The sequence below is a fragment of the Rhineura floridana genome, chromosome 3 (genome assembly GCF_030035675.1).
Source record: "Rhineura floridana isolate rRhiFlo1 chromosome 3, rRhiFlo1.hap2, whole genome shotgun sequence".
Classification (NCBI taxonomy): domain Eukaryota; kingdom Metazoa; phylum Chordata; class Lepidosauria; order Squamata; family Rhineuridae; genus Rhineura; species Rhineura floridana.
This window is the reverse complement of record NC_084482.1, coordinates 5,645,074-5,665,490: the sequence shown is the minus strand read 5'-3', so window position 1 is coordinate 5,665,490 and position 20,417 is coordinate 5,645,074. Positions and strand designations below refer to the sequence as shown.

The following is a 20,417-nucleotide window of genomic DNA, read 5'->3' as shown; positions in this document are numbered from 1 at the left end:
GTATGTTTTAATATCTGTATGGTGACTGATGAGCCCGGTATAAGTAACAGATGTTAACTGATGCATTTCCCCCCCTCCAAAAAACCCCCTTCCCTCCCCTTTAGGAATGAATCTGCCTTTCCCATATAGTTTGTCAACCATGAAGTTTTCAGTGGATTGAACTAAAAATGAAAAGAAGCTGTTCACAAATATTTTGGTGGTACACCCTGAGAAATGTGTTTGCTGCAATAGGTAATGATGGCAAAACCACCATCTTGATGACAAATTAGAGACAGTGCCTTGAAGCAGGGCTTTCTCACCCAGACCTATCAACTTTTTCCATCAGTGTTGCCAATGCTATTGTTGTTCCCAATTTGATGTGGCTATTTCCACAATTCCTTACAACATTTCCCACAGAAATTCATTTTTTTTTAATTTTACAAAGGCTAGCATTCCCCAATTTCTGAGAAAGGTCCACAGCTTGTTTTCATCTTCCCCAGCTCATCCTCTGAACAAACAACATGGCTCTGACATCATCATCAATCACTAAGAAAGTACCTAAAATTTTCTAAGCACTGTATGTATATTAAAAGATGGCAGTTCCTCTGCCTGCAGGTTCACAGTATGAATGGGGAGAGGAAAGGACTCATTTCCCTTCCCACTCCCCAAAAAGCAGAAGAATGAATGGTACTACTTCAGACTACAGGTGTGTATGGGGGAATCCACTTTTCAATGCTTCTCTTCATGAAAACACAAAAAGAAATGGAAATCTAGTACATTGGGGAAAGGTTGTATTGTCCAGCTCTTTGCCTGCTCTGCTGGTTTTCTATTAGCAGGATTTTATTTTTATACAGGAGCATTCAAAAGTGCTGATTTCCCCCACCTCCAGTCAAATAGTGCAGCCCATTCTACCATCTGGCCTAAATGTGCGGCCTAAGTATTTTGAGTTTGCGCCAGGTGACAAGCAAGTACTCTTGGATGAAGCAGATTATCTTCACCCATTCCAGTCTGGGTTCAGGCCTGGTTATGGGACTGAATCGGCCTTGGTCGCCCTGATGGATGACCTTTATCAGAAGAAGGACAGAGAGAATGCAACCCTGTTACTCTTATTTATTTATTTTATTTTATTTTATTACATTTTTAGACCGCCCTATAGCAATAAGCTCCCAGGGCGGTGAACAGCATACTTGATCTTACTTGATCTCTCAGCAGGTTTTGTTACCATTGACCATGGTATCCTTCTGGGCCAACTTGGTGAGATGGGTATTGGAGGCACTGTTTTACAGTGGTTCTGATCCTATCTCCAAGGTCGTTTTCAGATAATTGCATTGGGTGATTGTCTTTCGGCTCCCTGGCAGTTATGCTGTGGGATGCCGCAGGGTACCATCTTGTCCCTTATGCTGTTTAACGTCTATATGAAGCCCTTGGGAGTGGTCATCAGGAGATTAGGGGCAAAGTGTCAGCAGTACACAGACAATACCCAGCTCTATTTCTCTGTAACATGTGAATCAGGTGAGGCAGTGCAAGCCCTGGACCGCTGCCTGGACTCAGCGGTGGGCTGGATGGAGGCCAATAAACTGAGTCTGAGTCCTAGCAAGTCGGAGGCGCTGTGGGTTGGTGGTTCCCAAGTTCAGATAATTGGTCAGTTGCCTGCTTTGGATGGGGTCATACTCCCTCTGAAAGAGCAGGTCCATATTCTGGGGTGCTCCTGGGTCCATCTTTGTTGTTAGAGGCCCAGGTGACCTCAGTGGCTAGGAGTGCCTTTTACCAGATTTGGCTGTTTCTGGACCAGGATAGCCTGACCACTGTTGTCCATACACTGGTAACCTCTAGGCTGGATTAGTGTAATGCGCTCTATGTGGGGCTGCCCTTGGGTTGGTCCGGAAGCTGCAGCTGGTGCAAAATGCAGCAGCGAGACTGCTCACTGGGGCAGGGTATTGCTAACATATCACCCCACTGCTGAAAGAATTTGCTACCCATTTGCTACTGGGCCAAGTTCAAGGTTCTAGTTTTGGTGTACAAAGCCCTATACAGTTTGGGACCAGGATAGCTGAAAGACCATCTTATTATTATTATTATTATTATTATTATTATTATTATTATTATTATTATTATTATTATTATTATTATTATTATTATTATTATTAACTTTATTTATACCCCTGCCATTTTTCCAAATTGGAACTTACGGCAGCTTCCAGATAAAAGACACATACAATTGAAAACCTATCAAAAATAAAAGCATATAATACATAAATGAATAAGTATAAACAGATCACATTTGACTTCAAAAGAGGAAACTTCACAAGAGGGGATTGGTAAAAAGAAAGCTGAAAAACAAAGTCTAGAGGGTCACATCACTCAAAAATGCTTGGAAGTTGTTTAAAAACACTATATTAGAAGCTCAACTGGAGTGCATACCGCAGATCAGAAAAGGTACCGCCAGGGCCAAGAAGATGCCAGCATGGTTAACGAGCAAAGTCAAGGAAGCTCTTAGAGGCAAAAAGTCTTCCTTCAGAAAATGGAAGTCTTGTCCGAATGAAGAAAATAAAAAAGAACACAAACTCTGGCAAAAGAAATGCAAGAAGACAATAAGGGATGCTAAAAAAGAATTTGAGGAGCACATTGCTAAGAACATAAAAACCAACAACAAAAAATTCTATAAATACATTCAAAGCAGGAGACCATCTAGGGAGGCGATTGGACCCTTGGATGATAAGGGAGTCAAAGGTGTACTAAAGAATGATAAGGAGATTGCAGAGAAGCTAAATGAATTCTTTGCATCTGTCTTCACAGTGGAAGATATAGGGCAGATCCCTGAACCTGAACTAACATTTGCAGGAAGGAATTCTGAGGAACTGAGACAAATAGTGGTAACGAGAGAGGAAGTTCTAGGCTTAATGGACAATATAAAAACTGACAAATCACCGGGCCCGGATGGCATCCACACAAGAGTTCTTAAAGAACTCAAATGTGAAATTGCTGATCTGCTAACTAAAATATGTAACTTGTCCCTCAGGTCGTCCTCCGTGCCTGAGGACTGGAAAGTGGCAAATGTAACGCCAAAATTCAAAAAGGGATCCAGAGGGGATCCCGGAAATTACAGGCCACTTAGCTTAACTTCTGTCCCTGGAAAACTGGTAGAAAGTATTATTAAAGCTAGATTAACTAAGCACATAGAAGAACAAGCTTTACTGAAGCAGAGCCAGCATGGCTTCTGCAAGGGAAAGTCCTGTCTCAGTAACCTGTTAGAATTATTTGAGAGTGTCAACAAGCATATAGATAGAGGTGATCCAGTGGACATAGTGTACTTAGACTTTCAAAAAGCGTTTGACAAGGTACCTCACCAAAGACTTCTGAGGAAGCTTAGCAGTCATGGAATAAGAGGAGAGGTCCTCTTGTGGATAAGGAATTGGTTAAGAAGCAGAAAGCAGAGAGTAGGAATAAACGGACAGTTCTCCCAATGGAGGGCTGTAGAAAGTGGAGTCCCTCAAGGATCAGTATTGGGACCTGTACTTTTCAACTTGTTAATTAATGACCTAGAATTAGGAGTGAGCAGTGAAGTGGCCAAGTTTGCTGACGACACTAAATTGTTCAGGGTTGTTAAAACAAAAAGGGATTGCGAAGAGCTCCAGAAAGACCTCTCCAAACTGAGTGAATGGGCGGAAAAATGGCAAATGCAATTCAATATAAACAAGTGTAAAATTATGTATATTGGAGCAAAAAATCTTAATTTCACATATCCGCTCATGGGGTCTGAACTGGCGGTGACCGTCCAGGAGAGAGACCTTGGGGTTGTAGTGGACAGCATGATGAAAATGTCGACCCAGTGTGCGGCATCTGTGAAAAAGGCAAATTCCATGCTAGGGATAATTAGGAAAGGTATTGAAAATAAAACAGCCGATATCATAATGCCATTGTATAAATCCATGGTGCGGCCGCATCTGGAATACTGTGTACAGTTCTGGTCGCCTCATCTCAAAAAGGATATTATAGAGTTGGAAAAGGTTCAGAAGAGGGCAACCAGAATGATCAAGGGGATGGAGCGACTCCCTTACAAGGAAAGGTTGCAGCATTTGGGGCTTTTTAGTTTAGAGAAAAGGCGGGTCAGGGGAGACATGATAGAAGTGTATAAAATTATGCATGGCATTGAGAAAGCGGATAGAGAAAAGTTCTTCTCCCTCTCTCATCATACTAGAACTCGTGGACATTCAAAGAAGCTGAATGCTGGAAGATTCAGGACAGACAAAAGGAAGTACTTCTTTACTCAGCGCATAGTCAAACTATGGAATTTGCTCCCACAAGATGCAGTAATGGCCACCAGCTTGAATGGCTTTAGAAGAAGATTAGACAAATTCATGGAGGACAGGGCTATCAATGGCTACTAGCCATGATGGCTGTGCACTGCCACCCTAGTCAGAGGCAGCATGCTTCTGAAAACCAGTTGCCGGAAGCCTCAGGAGGGGAGAGTGTTCTTGCACTCGGGTCCTGCTTGCGGGCTTCCCCCAGGCACCTGGTTGGCCACTGTGAGAACAGGATGCTGGACTAGATGGGCCACTGGCCTGATCCAGCAGGCTCTTCTTATGGTCTTATGTTATTATCTAATTAAAAAATGAACTTTAGTTTAAAATAGCATTAAACTGTTTCTAATAATTAAAAAACATAATCATAAAATCAGAATAATTAAAAAATAAACTGGCAAGAACAGTATAACATCCTTTTGGGCCTATCCTTGGCCACCTTCGGAATCAAAGGCTTGCTGAAATAAGAAATTTTTTAACTGTCGGCGAAAAGACTGCAGGGAAGGGGTCATTCTTATCTCCCTAGGGAGGGAATTCCAAAGCCTAGGGGCCACCACCAAAAGGGCCCTATCTCGTATTTCCACAAGTTGTACTTGTGCAGATGTAGGTATTGAAAGAAGGGCCTCTCCTGAAGATCTCAGGGTCCGGGCAGGCACATAGAGGGTGATGCGATCTGACAAATAGCCATATATACCCAGTCGATCACTGCGCTCTGCAGGTGAGGGCCTCCTTGCAGATATCAGGAGGTCTGTTCTGTACAACATAGGAAACAGACTTTTAATGTGGTGGCACCTACCCTGTGGAATTCCCTACCCTTAAATATTAGACAGGTGCCATCTCTGTTATCTTTTTGGCACGTATTGAAGACCTTCCTCTTTCATCAAGCCTTTTAAGTTGAGACCTTATCCCAGTCTGTGTTTGTGTTGGAATTGCTTTTTAATATGTTTTTAAACCTTTAAAAAAATGTTTTTAACCTTTTTTTTTAAGATGTCTTCAAAGCTTTTTAAAAAAAATGCTTTTAAATATTTTTTGTTTTAATGTATTTTAAATTCTGTTTTTATGATGTTTTAAAGTGTTTTTGGTGCTTTTGTTTGCCGGCCTGGGTTCCTGCTGGGAGGAAGGGTGGGATATAAATCAAATAATAAATAAATAAATAAATAAATAAATGGGTTTATTAATCTGTTGTGACTGTCACCTGATGCAGTCAAAATAGGTGATGATGAAAGTGCACGTGAATAGACTGTCATACTAATATGCCTGCAGTTCCACTTTCTAACACACGGTGGAAGTAGGTGATAATATAAGCTCCCCCCTCCCAGGAAGGGCCTTCCCAAACTATTTATTCAGGTGACAGAAATTTTGTATCTGCGACTATTTATTCCGTGGTGACTCATTGGCACTGCTTGTTGCTGTAGTTATCAAATAAACAATAGTGCATGTCTGAAATGGGCCTTCCCTCCCCCCTCCCCCCACTGCTCAGAACTGGGCATTCCAACGGGGACATTTTCCTCTTGAAAAGGATGTCAGTTGGATTGAGGGAGCATCCCACCACCCTTGTGCTAGTTCCCAAGAGTTTGGGGGCATGCTTTCACACAGTGATGTAGAGAAGCTCATTAGGAACCTAGTCCTCCCTTCAGTATCAGCAGCTGGGGAGAAAAAACTTGGAGCAGCTGGAAGAGGCACAGACAGCAGACATTACTGCAGGCCAGTGGTGTCAGGGCTGGTCCAACTATTGGGCAGAAAGGTGGCCAATTGGGCTGCCTCAAGTGGTGGGGGGGCAGGGAGTGGTAGCAAGGTATTGGAGGACAGATCTGTGCGTGCCACACAGCTTGCCCTGTGTCTTTAAGCCAGCCTGCTAGCCTTCAGGCGCAGCAGAACTGTCAACAGCCAGTCCGGTCAGCTTCTGTCTTGAAATGGTAGGGTAGAGGGCACCCTTTTCCCCTTTGCCTCAGGCAAAAAAGGGTCAGAGGCTGCTTTCACAAAGGATGGGAAACAGCCCTGTTGGAAAGATTGACTAACCATAGCAGGCTAATTCTGGGGTTTGTTTTTTTACAAAATATGATGACTTTATTGAAACATCCTTTTAATTGGTTGGCAAAGGAATAGCAGTGCTTAATCCTCTAAACACTGAGAAATCCTTTTGGAAAGATTTGTAGAAATAAAGAATGAAATGTTCGCAGCCTTGGCAATATGTGTGGCAGGGGAGTTATATACTTGGCTATTCTGTATTATACTTTGTAATGGAAACTTGTTGGGATGGTGTTATGGTTGTTATTGTTTAGTTGTTGTTTTTATGCAATGTGTATATGAAACATAAATATATATATATATTTAAAGCATAGTTTGGTAGTCCTGGTAGCCTCATAACTTCACCCCTTAGCACCAGTCCTCCCATCTGTAGCTATGCCCTATGCACAGAGTGGTTTAACAGTCAATCCCTCTTCCCAGGGAACTCTGGAAATTGTAGCTCTGGGAGGGGAACAGGGGTCTCCCAATAACTCTCAGCACTCTTAACAAACTACCATTCCCAGGATTCTTTGGGGGATGGGGAAAGCCATGTTTAAGATGGTATGATACTGCTTGAAGTTATAGTATAAATGGGGCCTCACTTCGTCACTATCAATGGGATGGCATCCCCCACCATACCCGAGGATAGAAGAATAGCTTAGGGGGAGAAGGGAAGTTTGCATGATACACACAGCACTGTCTTCTATCATAGGGAAACAACGGAGGGGTTTGGGAGGAATGACCAGGTGGGGGTAGGGGCTGCCACTGCTGCCCTCAGCATCTGCCACCACCACTCTGGTTACATCCACACCATAGGTTTAAAGCACATGGCTTGCCCCAAAGGATCCTGGGAACTATAGTTTGTTAAGAGTGCTAGGAATTGTAGCTCTGTGAGGGGTAAACTAAAATTTCTAGGATCCTTTAGGGGAAGCCATGACTCTCAACGTGGTAAAAATGTGTTTTAAATGTATGGTGTGGATGCGGCCTCTGTGTAATGATACATCTGATCCTGTCAAGCTTGAGGAATGTATCTGGATCCAGGGCTTTCAGGTCTGTATTATTTCCCATGAGATCAGAAATCCTGTGCTTGCCTGGTAACATTAACATAAGGCAGGGAAGAGGCATTTGCAAGGGAGAATTGATAGGAAAGAGAGCCCAATTTCAGAATACACCATTCTGTTCCTCCCTCATTTTTCATTGTACCCCCTCCCCCACAATTAATCACCGTCCCATGTCCACTGAGCATGACCATTACAGGCTGAGAAAAACTAAATTTTTGTGCTACAAATGGGTTAGTGGGTACACAGCCTGAGTTCACTGTGAGGACATAGGTTGTATGTTGTGAACTACTTTATACTCCAAACTGCTTTGTAAATAAAGTGTTAAATAAATGTTAAGTATTAGTAGGTATTAATGGTAAGCTACTGTTACTCTTGTGTGGATTTGCACCCCTGCTTTTACTCATTGAAAGTGTAATTTATGAGTTAGATGAGAAGGGAGAAATAGCAAGGAGCTAGAATTTCCACAGCCAGCTCTAATGGTAAGAAAGTTCTGTTAAATTATAGCAATAACCAGGGGTCGGTTCATTTTGTGAATCCTTTATTAAACTGACAAGGCACACAGCTCAGTATGACCAGCAATCCCTTACACTGTCTCACACTCTTATTTAGGAGCAAGTCCATTTGAGCTGACAGAGCTAAGTGGGATTTTAAAAGATGCTGAATTCTGTTAGATTGTGGCCACTAGTTTATCATATTATTATGTTTTTATTCTGCCATTCTTCCCAGGAGCTCAGAGTTTACTTGATGGTTGTCTCACTTGTTATCCTCACAAGATTGTAAGGTAGACTGGGCTTTTACAGAGTGATGGGCTCAAGCTCACCCAGTGGGGACTTGAACCCCGGCCTCCCTTTGTCCAAGACCAACACTCTACGGCCTGACAAGTCTGCTGGAAATGACAGCAATAAGTGATATCAGAATTTGAGTTGCCTCCTGTAGAGATAGGGGTGTGTTTATCTCCTTCAATGTAACCAGCAAGCTGTAAAGGTGGAATTTAAAATAATAAAAGATGTTTTCAAAATGATAATGGTATCCCTTAGCAAATTTAGGCTTGCTTGTCCCATTGTTTAATATGCTCATGTATAAATATGGGCTAGAAGTATATACTTAAATTTTGCTTTAGGAGAGAGTTTACACTGGTGAGTTTTCAGTTGATGCCATCTTTGGTATCAGGACAGACTGTAAGATTCCATAAAGGTCTCACTTGTGTTACTGGGATGTTGTTATGTGCCTTCAAGTCGATTTCAACTTATGGTGACACTATGAATCAGTGACCTCCAATGGCATCTGTTATAAACCACTAAAAAGGGAAGAGGAGGAGATGAAAGCCAGAGACAGGTGGTGGGTAGTGCATGCTTCTTGTACCGCAAGACAAAAGTGAGCTTATGAGAAACCGTGTTTTGCATCAACTGAGGAAAATGAAGAAAACGTTTCCTTTAAATGTTGTTGTTGTTGTTATGTGCCTTCAAGTCGATTACGACTTATGGCAACCCTATGAATCAGTGACCTCCAGTAGCATCTGTCATGGACCACCCTGTTCAGATATTGTAAGTTCAGGTCTGTGGCTTCCTTTATGGAATCAATCCATTTCTTGTTTGGCCTTCCTCTTTTTTACTCCCTTCTATTTTTCCCAGCATTATTGTCTTTTCTAGTGAATCATGTCTTCTCATTAATTGTCCAAAGTATAACCTCAGTTTCATCATTTTAGCTTCTAGTGATAGTTCTGATTTAATTTGTTCTAACACCCAATTATTCATCTTTTTCGCAGTCCATGGTATCCACAAAGTTCTCCTCCAACACATTTCAAATGAGTTGATTTTTCTCTTATCTGTTTTTTTCACTGTCCAACTTTCACATCCATACATAGAGATTGGGAATACCATGGTCTGAATGATCCTGACTTTAATGTTCAGTGATACATCTTTGCATTTGAGGGCCTTTTCTAGTTCTCTCACAGCTGCCCTCCCCAGTCCTAACCTTCTTCTAATTTCTTGACGATTGTCTCCATTTTGGTTAATGACTGTGCCAAGGTATTGATAATCCTTGACAAGTTCAATGTCCTCACTGTCAGCTTTAAAGTTACATAAATCTTCTGTTGTCATTACTTTAGTCTTCTTGACGATCAGCTGTAGTCTTGCTTTTGTGATTTCCTCTTTAACTTTCATCAGCATTCATTTCAAATCATTACAGGTTTCTGCTAGTAGTATGGTATCATCTGCATATCTTAAATTATTGATATTTCTCCCTCCACATTCATCTTGGTCCAGTCCTGCTTTCCATACAATATGTTCTGCATATAGATTAAACAGGGTGATAAAATACACCCATCATACACCCTTTCCAACTGGGAATCAATCGGCTACTCCATATTTTGTCCTTACAGTAGCCTCTTGTCCAGAATATAGGTTGCACATCAGGACAATCAGATGATGTGGCACCCCCATTGCTTTTAAAGCATTCCATGCCCCACGTGGCATTCCCAACGCCCTATTCAGATTGGAATCTGGGCTGGTTTCTCTTGGAGCACGAGCATGGCTAAACGCATTACGCTTCTGGCTCAAGCTAAAATTCAGACCTCAAGGATTAGCCCCTCTGATTGTAACAGACAACCCGACCTCTGGTTGGGCAACTATGGTTGAAGAAAAATGACATCTTTAGGGGTTTTCTCCCTCAGCTCTCATTCAACTGGGACCTATAAAGGCCAAAGAAATTATTAAGAACTGGATTAGGGAAGTTGCCTTACAAGAAGACAGAGCCTGGGCCTCACATTACTTGTTTCTGGTGAATTACAATAAGACCTCTTGCCCATGGAGTGGGCTCTGGAGATCCCTAAGTATCGTAGAGCCTTTACACTAGCTCATTTCAACTCTTTACCATCAGCCTTGTTGGAGGGGAAATATTTGCACATTCCTTATTCCCAACGCATCTGCCCATGCCAATCGGTCAAGGTGGAATAAATCACCCATGTCCTGTTATACTGTTCATATTATAAGGGCATTCATTCCTTTTATATTGCTCCCATTCTAAAAAACTTACCAGGTAGATCTGACACATTCTATACCTCCTTCCTTCTCTCAGATTTGAGAAATGAAATAATGTTTAAAGTGGCAAAAATTTGTGCTTTAGCATGTACTACAAGGAAACAGGTGGTTAATTCATCTTAACTTTAGTATACTAGATTTTATTTTCTTAACTTGTTTACTTGTTTATATGTAATTCTTCTGCCTTTCTGCATTTAAATATTTGTACCTGTGTGGCTGGTCAATGACCGCAAACAATAAAGATGAGATTAAAGCATTCCATAGTTTTTCATGATCTACACAATCAAAGGCTTTGCTGTAATCTCTAAAGCACAGGGTGATTTTCTTCTGAAATTCCTTGGTCTGTTCCATTATCCAACGTATGTTTGCGATATGATCTCTGGTACCTCTTCCCTTTCTAAATCCAGCTTGGACATCTGTCATTTCTTGCTCCATATATGGTAAGAGCCTTTGTAGAATTTTGAGCATTACTTTACTTGCTGGGGATATTAAGGAAATAGTTTGATAATGCATTCCCTGGGATCTCCTTTCTTTGGAATTGGGATGTATATTGAACACTCCCAGTCTGTGGGCCATTGTTTTATTTTCTATATTTGTTGACAAATATTTGTCATAATTTGGACAGATTCAGTCTCAGTAACTTGTAGCAACTCTATTGGTATGCCATCTGTTTGTTACTGGGATAGTAATTGTCTAAGATCTTCATCACTATTTGTGTAGTTGTCTACTGTCAGTGAGAGGAAAATATCTCCCAGGTACATTGAAAAACCAAATATATGTCTACCTTTATAAACAGGGGTGTAGTTGTCCGGGATCTTGAGGCAGGGAACTTAGACCCCTTAAGTTTTTGGGAGCAGGGTCTCATCATGGTCCTCTTGTCTCCTGCATCCTATGAGCCAGTTAGAATGACAGGGGAGTGTTTTAGCCACTGAGAAGAGTCTTCTAAGATGCTTCCTTGTCCTTTCCTGCTGATTGGAGGCAATCAGAGTGAAAGGAAGTGAGTCAGCCACTGAGAAGACTCTTTGATCTCATTCTCAACCCAGCAGCAAAACAGTGTGGAGGGAGTGTGGCTGTGACTATCATGAAGGGGACCCTGCACTTCTGAATGTGCCACTTCGTTACTGTTTATAAATTAAAAGTTGCTAAGTAACATTGTAAAGTAGTTTTGATGCAGAATTTGTTTACCATCGTGTTACACGTTGGGCAGGAGAGATTTAATATTTTTAAAAAGCTATTGGCTGTGCTGTATAGTGTGTTGATATGGCCAATGGCTAAAACAATAAAACTGAACGGAATGTTTTTATATTATATAGGCTGAGCAGGGAAGGCAGATTAAAGAGGTGAGAGGAGAGGAGGAGGGGGAATGTGAAAAATAGGTCGATGGAAGATGGCTTTTACTAGGGTGAGCAAAGGTGTGAGGGGATGAATAGAAATGTGGCAGGGATACTAAAAGGAAAAACGGGGTTGGTTGATACAGATAGCGTTGATAGGAAGTGACAGACAGAGGCAGACACAGAAAGAATGTGGGAAAGGGGTTTAATAGAGTGACGGATGGGAGGTGACAGTGGGTAGAGACGGGCGAGAACGTGGCTTGGCGCCGGAGGGAGAATAGGGAAACGGGCAGGTCTGGTTGCTTCAGAGAGAGATGCCAGCTTGCCGGGGCAATGCAAAGCCACCTGCTCCTCCCCGCTACTCGGGGGTCCAACGATGCATTCTGGTGCTCTGACCTTTTCCCAGGTGGCTTGCGTCCATTACCGCACACACACACGTGTTGCAGGAGGATCGCCAGCTACAGCCTTCTGCACTGTAGGCCCCCTCTAAAGAGACTCGCAAAACACGAACGCAATAGTAAACTAGCCGGTAGGAGGAGAGAAGAGAAGAACGCACGGATGGAGAATATGATCATGGGAGGAGGAGGGGGAGGAGGGAAAGGACGTTTGGGTGTAGGGAAGGCGAAGGGGTGGGACTGGATGGCTGTGACGGCGGGGAGGGATCCGGAGGCAGCACCTCCTCCTTTGGGTAGGGGAGAGGAACGCAGCAACATCCGCGGCAGCGCCCGGGCGCAAAGGGGAACCTGGAGGTGGGTGAGTCGCCCGGGCGCTGAAGACGGCGGGATCACGACCATGTTCAGCCGCGGGTCGCGGCGCCGTCGATCGACCCGAGCCGTGAGTCTGTCTCACTGGGGAGGAAGGGAAGACGAGACGGGGCGGGAGCAGGATCCGAAGTGAGCCTGCTAGTCAGCCTGCTCGGAGACAGACGGGGCCCTCTCCATTCCAGCAACAGGAATGAAACGGGGGAAGGAACCCCAGCACTGCGTTAGGGGGCACTTTGATCCAGGGGAAGAGGTTTGGGGGGACGGACAGAGGAGGACCCTAGGGGGCGTTATTATCTTCGTTTCCTCTCCCTAAGGGCAAGTTATCTTTATGGGAATCATAAGATCAGTAGAAGAGCCCTGCTGGTTCTCGGACCAAAGGCCTACCTGGTCCAGCATCTTGTTTCTAACAGTGGCCAACCAGGTGACCCCAAGCATGACATGAGGGCAATAGTCCTTTCCCGTTGCTATTCTCCAGAGATTGGTATTCACAGGCATGCTGCTTCTGATCTCAGAGGCAGCATATAGACATCATGATTAGTAGCCACTGATAGTCATATTCTCCAAGAATTTGTCTAATTCCTTTTTAAAACAATCTAAGTTGATAGTCGTCACCACATGTCATGGTAGCAAATTCCACATATGCACAATGTGACACAGAATTCTGTTTGTCTGTCCTGAATCTCCTTCCATTCAGCTTCATCTTACTATAAAGGGAGATGGTTTTCTTTCTATCCATGTTCTCCATATCATGTATAAGTCTGTATTGCTCTGTTATATCCCATTACTCATCTTTTTTCCAGACCCTGAACACTGTAGCTTTTCCTTGTAGGGAAGTTGCTCCAGTCCCCTGATCATTTTGATTGCCCTTTTCTGCACCTTTTCTAATCCTACAATATCCTTTTTTTGAGGTGTTGCAGCCAGAATTATACACCATATTCCAAGTATAGTTGCACTGTCAGTTTATGTAGGGGCATTTCAACATTGACGGTTTTATTTTCCATTCCTTTCTTTATGATCCTTAAAGTGGAATTCACCTTTTTCACAGCTGCTACATATTAGGTCAACATTTTTATTGACCTATCCTCCACAACCTCACAATCTCTTTCCTGGTCCATCATCAGAACCCATTAAGTGAAGTTAGGTTTTTTTGTCCCAACATACATCATTTTACATTTATTGCCCATTCACCCAATTTAGAGAAATCCTTTTGGAACTGTTTGCAATCCCTTTTTGGTTTTACTACTTTACTAATTGGGTGTCCTCAACAAGCTTGACTACCCCACTGCTCACCCCTAACTCCAGATCATTCATAAACACATTAAAATCCACTGGTTTCAATACTAATCCTTGTGAGGCACTTTTTACATCCCTCCATTGTGAGTATTTATTCCTTCTCTCTGCTTCTTTAACCTGTTAGTGATCCCATAAGGGGACCTGTTCTCTTATCCCAAAACTACTAAGTTTGCTTAGGAGCCTTTGGTCAGGAACTTTGTGGAAATTCTTATGAAAATCTAAGTATACAGTGTCTGCTGGATCAACCCTATGTATATCCTTGTTGATGCAAGGATAGTGATAATTTTGCAAAAGCCATGCTGATGCTTCTTCAGAAAAACTTGTTCTTCTATGTGCTTGATAATTTTGTTTTTAATAATGTTTTCCACCAATTCACCCAGAACAATATTAAGCTAATCAGTCTGTAATTCCCTGGATCCCCCCAAATCCCTTTTTTAAAAAATGATTTTACATTGGCCACTTTCCAGGCCTCAGCTACAGAGGCCAATCTTAGAGAGAAGTTGCATATTGCTTTTAGAAGATCAGTTATTTCATATTTGATTTCTTTAAGAACTCTTAGGTAGATACCATCTGGACCCAGTGATGGTTAGTTTTTAATTTGTCAATAAAACTTCATCTCCAAAACGCCAAATCTTTCACCATTGTTTTCCTCAGTTCTTCAGACTTCCTTTCTGAAAAAGTCACTGCAGGCATAGATATCAGCCCTACATCTTCTGCACTGATGTTTTGTGAGCATTTTTAAAGGACGATTGTACCACAAAGAAGGCTTTCTGTGGGGGTGCTAGGTGGTGTAAGGGACTTCCATTTTCTGTACCCAATTTATTTATTTATTTATTTAATTTAACTTGTATATCACCCCATAGCCGAAGCTCTCTGGGCGGTTTACAGTAACTAAAAACATTAAAACAAATACAATTTAAAACAGATATTATGAAAACAATTTAAAATACTATTTAAAAATTTAAACACTATAAAACACATGCTAAAATGCCTGGGAGAAGAGGAAAGTCTTGACCTGGCACCAAAAAGATAACAGTGTTGGCGCCAGGCACACCTCGTCAGGGAGATCATTCCATAATTTGGGGGCCACCACTGAGAAGGCCCTCTCCCTTGTTGCCATCCTCCGAGCTTCCCTCGGAGTAGGCACCCGGAGGAGGGCCTTTGATCTTGAATGTAGTGTACGGGTGGGTATGTATTGGGAGAGGCATTCCATCAGGTATTGTGGTCCCAAGCCGTGTAAAAAGATGGCTGTGTAGGCAATATGGGTTGGATGCTAAAGCCTATGGATTTGATGGCATATTCAGTTATGGGGAGAGTGTATTGTAAGAACTCATTATGGGATTACTGCAGAGGAAGCTGTGGGGCACCAGGCAATGCAGGGTTCAGTAGGCCCCTGTTTCACAGGGGGCATCCCAAGGCTTTTCAGGGGACTTATAGGATTCCGAGATCTCTCCCCACTCTGTCCTGAGGACAAGAGGAGATGCTGATAAAGGTTGGGGCCTAGAAACATTGTACAGGCGGGCTCCGCTTATATGGCAGGTTGCTTTCTGGACTGCTGCCGTAAAGTGGAAGTCGCCATAAAGCGGAACCCATTGAGTATAATGGGGTGCGTTGCACAAAAATGCTGCAAAATGCCGCAAAAACGGCTTAAAAACGGGGAATTTCCCCTAATTGAAAGCCGCCGCATTAGTGGAACGCTGGAATGCAAACCGCCGGTAAGCGGGGCCGTACTGTAAAGTGTTTTATAGAGCAATAGGGACCCTTATGCCACACTTGTTAAAGAACTGCTGCTGCAGAAGATGCTATGGGATGCTATGTTCCTGCTTGGTGTAGTGGTATGTGTATATGCATGCCTGCGTGCATACTATAAGAACTAAGCTGTGGATTATGACGTTAGGGAGTTATGAGGAGTGCTGTAGCTATACCAGAGGTGATATGATCTTTGTGGGGTGCTACTCCGTAGCTCTTTTAGAGCTTGGACAAGTTACTTTTTTGAACTACAATTCCCATCAGCCCAATCCAGTGGCCATGCTGGCTGGGGTTGGTGGGAGTTGTAGTTCAAAAAAGTAACTTTTCCAAGCTCTGCGTTCTAAGGCCTTAATGAGGTGGTGAGGGTATTGTGCTGCAGAGTCCTCTAAAGAAAGAGCAGGCATAAGGTAGATCATGGACAATGCTTGCTAGATGATGGGATTCTTGCAAACAATCCTGGATTAGAGCGGTCTTGCTTTGATCCAGGAAAGCTGCTCTTAAGCAACAGCATATTCTCAGGAGCAGATTAGTTATGCCTTAACTGTTAAGAGATCCTGAGTGTGCATTCTTATGGCTTTAAAAGAAATCCCCGGAATAGGCCATGCAAGAGTAAAGTCAGCTTACTGGAGGATTGCAGCACGTTTCCTCGAATGTAAATGGCTTGGTCCGTGCATACCTCTAAGGCATGACCTCCACATTTGTGTTCCATCATGACCTATAATCAAGAGTGTCTGCTTGCACATACCATTCCTGAGCTACAAGGGCATGTAGATAGAGGCTACATTCACACAATATATTTATTCCACTATTATTCCACTTTAAACAGTCTTGCTTCCCCCAAAGAATCCTGGTGTTGTTTGTGAAGGATGTTGAGAGTTGTTAGGAGACCCCTATCCCCCTCACAGAGCTACAATTCCCCAAGTGGTTGAACAGTCAGTCCCTCTTCCCAGAGGACTCTGGGAAATGTGTACAGTATATCTCTCTCTAGGTTCCTGTACGGAGGAATTTATAATGTAAATTTTGACAGTGGGGAGAGATTAGGAAGGGAGAGGCAAAGCTAACAGTGTATGAAAATATGCATGTTATATGGGAATGTCTTACTTTTCTTTAATTCATTAAACAAATAAGCAACAACTGTTTAGAAAGGCCCTAAACCTACTCAACAGCACCCTTCCGCAATTTATCGGCAAACAGAGAGAGGAAAATGTCAAACGTATAATAATAATATAATAAAATTTTATTTATGAGTCACCTATCTGGCCGAATTAACGGCCACTCTAAGCGACGTACACCAGCACAATAAAATACAATATAAAACCAAAAAACCACATTCAATAATTAAACTAAACAGCATTAAAAGCTAACCGTAGGGTGCTTCCAGATGAACTGTGTATTCAGTATACATTCTGATTTGTTTATGCGGAGGTTAGATGATGTTGCATCAAAGCATGTGTTATCCCAGATTTTCCACTGCATTTTCCCATCACTTTCGTGATAGCAAACTGTCTAATCTTTGGGGGAAGCAGGTTTGTTGTGCAAGACCTCTCCATCAGCTATAAATATGCAACCTGAATTTTATTTATTTATTTAAAATATTTCTATCACGCCCTTCTGCCCTGTTATAGGCATGCCCCCCATTGTTATAGGGACCACAGCCTAGGAAGAGGAGCGTTATCTCTTCCTCCCCCAACTGTAACCCCTCAATACCCCTTCAATGTGGCTACAAAGTGGGGAGAATTCTCATTGGTTTTGCTGACCTCTTCAGGTGGAGCTGAGGACTAAGGAATTAAACCAAAGGCTTAATGGAAGAGGTTAAAGGGTGACAAAAGGTGTTCTTCAGCAAGGCCTAAGGGGCAAGGAGAGAATGGGTGGAGGTGTTTAAGAGAGCAGGCAACCTTTTGGGCAGCTAAGGGTGGTTGAGTCAGAGAAGTGAAGATTACAGACAGGGATATATCTGGAAACGAGGGCAGAAAAATAAGGTGGGCCAATCCTGTGGAGAGCTTCAGTGCAGAAGAGATACGAGAAGCCAAGCCAGTGAAGGTTGGAGCTATTGTGAAGAGGCCCTCTGCTACTGCTGGAGACAACTGAGGATGTTAAGCAGCAAAGTCTCCTGTCCTGGAGGCACTCAGTAGGAGATGCTAGGGAATGTGTTATTGGCCAAAGGAAGGCTCTACTGTAGCCTTTGTTACAGAAGTGGAGATGCTTCTGGAAACAGTGTCATTGCAAGCCCTTCTGTAGGTGGGCTTACTGCAGACCCTTAGCAGAAGAGGTTGTCCTTGTTGGGGTGGTCATGAGGGTGGAGGTTTCTGTGGTTTTCTGCCTTGCCTTTCCCTTGGGGTGGATGGGAACAAGGCTGTTAACTCTCTGACTATCCTGGATGACCTGGTTTCCCTGCTTAAGAGCAATCCAGTTTAGGTCCACACCTCTTGTTTGGTTCTGAGGGCTGCCAGGTGCAGGTGGATAGGACCAGAACTTGTAAAAAAATATCCAGCATTGTTGCCAGTACCACCAGACATGGCCATCTATCTGCTATCTCTCTTCTCTTAACTGTTTTGCATTCTTGGAACATCGATGTGAGCTTTGGAGTAAGATCTTTGTAGCTGATGTCGATCCAAACCTCGAGAGGAAATAGGGCCTGAGGATTCAGAAAAGTGTGTGTGTGAGAGAGAGGGTGGGGTGGGGTGGGGTGGGGTGGGCTGAAGGGGAGAGAGATTGGGAGAGAGAAAAGGAAACAGAGAGAGTACAAGCTGGGGTTCAGAAGGGATCTGTCTCTACAATTCCTGATTCACTGAGACACTGCAGTTGGGAACTCCATAGACTCAAATCCTGTAGTAATAGATCAGGAGAAGTGTTTCCTTGTCAGTTAACATTGGGGTTATTTAAGGCATTTCTGGGTCATGCTAGGCCATGTGGGGAGGAATGGGGGAAGGGATTTTTTAACATGGAGGAGCAAGTGTAGGGGTCGCATATGAGATTTGGGTGAGGGGAGATTGCTTATTACATCAGCCCTGCCAGATTTGACTTCTTAAAGCTGCATCTGATGAAATAGATCTCCCCCTGCCTCCTTGAAATGCCTTCTAAGCTGCAGCCTGGTGAGCAACAGCAGTTGGCAGATGTGAAAAGAAAGGAATCATTTTGCTTGTGGATATTGTTCACTCTCTGTAACACCACATAATGAGTTTTGGATTCAGTTTTGCCTCTTCCAGCCAGAATACCTTATGGAGGTGGTGGTGATTGTTTCACCTTCTCTTTTAAAAAATCCTTCATCTCTGAGCATGTGCAGAGTACTTTTCCCAGAGCATTTTTTAAACAAAATCTGAGGACAACATTCTTCTGTGGCTGGACTGTTCCCTTCTGTGGCTGGACTGTTCCCTTCTGATGACCAGCTGGTTTTAAGTTGATATAAAGGCATGTCTTTCGGCATGTGCAGAGAGCTTCCCAGTTCTGAAGGGCACAATCTTCTGCTTTGAACAGGGAAATAACAACACCAGCATTTAACACAGAGATGTTTATTTGCTTTATATCGTCGTTCTGGCAACTGGCCTGAAAGGTGAAATTCTGATATACTAGTGAAAAATTCTGGCCAGGTGGAGATCCTGGTTTATTAGTTTGCTTTTACTTATGTTTGAAAGTACTATGCTGCCTTTTCACAGCTTGAGGTGGCTGACATAAATGATCATGAGAACAATATATAAAGTCAACAACAAGTAGTTACACTGATGGTTGGGATGGGTGTGTGTGCAGGAATGGCTCACTGATTTCTCAGAGCTAGCCTTTTCTACCCCCTCCATCTTGATTCTTTCAGTTCTGTTCTCCCCATTTTGTAAAAAAGGGGTGTTTTTTCCCGCCCAGTTCCAAGTACTGCTTCAGTGATTCTTGCCTGGGGGAAACTGGGAGCGGCTCCTGGCACCTTCTCCCCACTCCCCACCTTCCCAGTGTGTCATCTCCCCTCCCTCTCTCTTAGCTCTTCCTTGGCACAATGAAACCCATACAAAGGAGACAAGATGGATGAAAAGTGACAAAAAAGGAGAGTTAGGAAAGTTTCTGTTCCACATGATGTCATGACTGTCAAGGTCCTTCCACTTTTTCTCCCCCCTCCCTCCTGGCATGCAGTTTGCTGCCCACTTTTCTCAGCCACCTGGGGTGGCAGGAAGCCAACATCCGGCCTGTTTATGTCTTGCTGAACTGAGCTGAGGCATGTCCTGGCCTGTGAGTGGCTTCCGGCACCCAGATGAAGTTGCATTTCTCCCACAATACCTTGCTGGTCTCAGACGGGAATCCGTTTCCTTACAAAGCCTTCTTTAAGCCTAAGTGGAAAAGGGATTTCACCAACAAAGCCCTGGTCACAACGGACAGTTGGCAACTCTGGCTTCCGTCATCAATAAGGGAGGGCAGTGTGATGGAATATATTGCCGTCAACAAACATCCAAAGGCATTCCTAGCTGTGAAGGCACCTGCCCATGTCGGTACAGGCCCGCATCACCATGGCAACAGCCAAGGGGCCTTGTAGAAATGTCTCCAAGCTTAAAACAGTGCTGCCTTAGGTTTTAGGAGCAGGTTTTGGGTTGTTATTTATTTATTTATTTCCCGCCATTCACCTTGAGTTCTCAGCATGGGTTACAATAGTTTAAAATACAGCATTAAAACAATTAAAAGCAATTTAAAATCACAGCATCAATGCACTCCTGCTTCCCAAAGGCAGACCTGTGTTGCAAGAAACAGTGTGGTATAGTGGCTAGAGTGTTGGACTAAGACCTGGGAGACCTGAGTGGGTTCAAATCCTTACACAGCCATAAGGCTCACTGGGTGATCTTGGGCAAGTCACTGTCTCTTAGCCTAGCCTAGCCTAGCCTAGCCTACCTCACAGGTTTGTTGTGGAGATAAAATGAGGAGG

At 43.3% G+C, this 20,417-nt stretch overlaps 1 protein-coding gene across 2 annotated transcripts in view; it reads left to right on the top strand.

Moving 5' to 3' along the window:
• The first annotated feature begins 6,177 nt into the window (after nucleotides 1–6,177).
• PRICKLE3 (prickle planar cell polarity protein 3) overlaps nucleotides 6,178–20,417 on the top strand; it is a 47,018-nt gene continuing 32,778 nt past the window's right edge. The window contains exon 1 of one of the 2 annotated variants that reach the window (XM_061614082.1): nucleotides 6,178–6,196. In XM_061614082.1, coding sequence (XP_061470066.1) covers nucleotides 6,194–6,196 — 3 coding nt within the window. In that variant the 5' untranslated portion in view covers nucleotides 6,178–6,193. Of the gene's footprint in view, nucleotides 6,197–12,388; nucleotides 12,552–20,417 lie in introns of those variants that run through there. The other variant, XM_061614081.1, reaches the window with a different exon arrangement.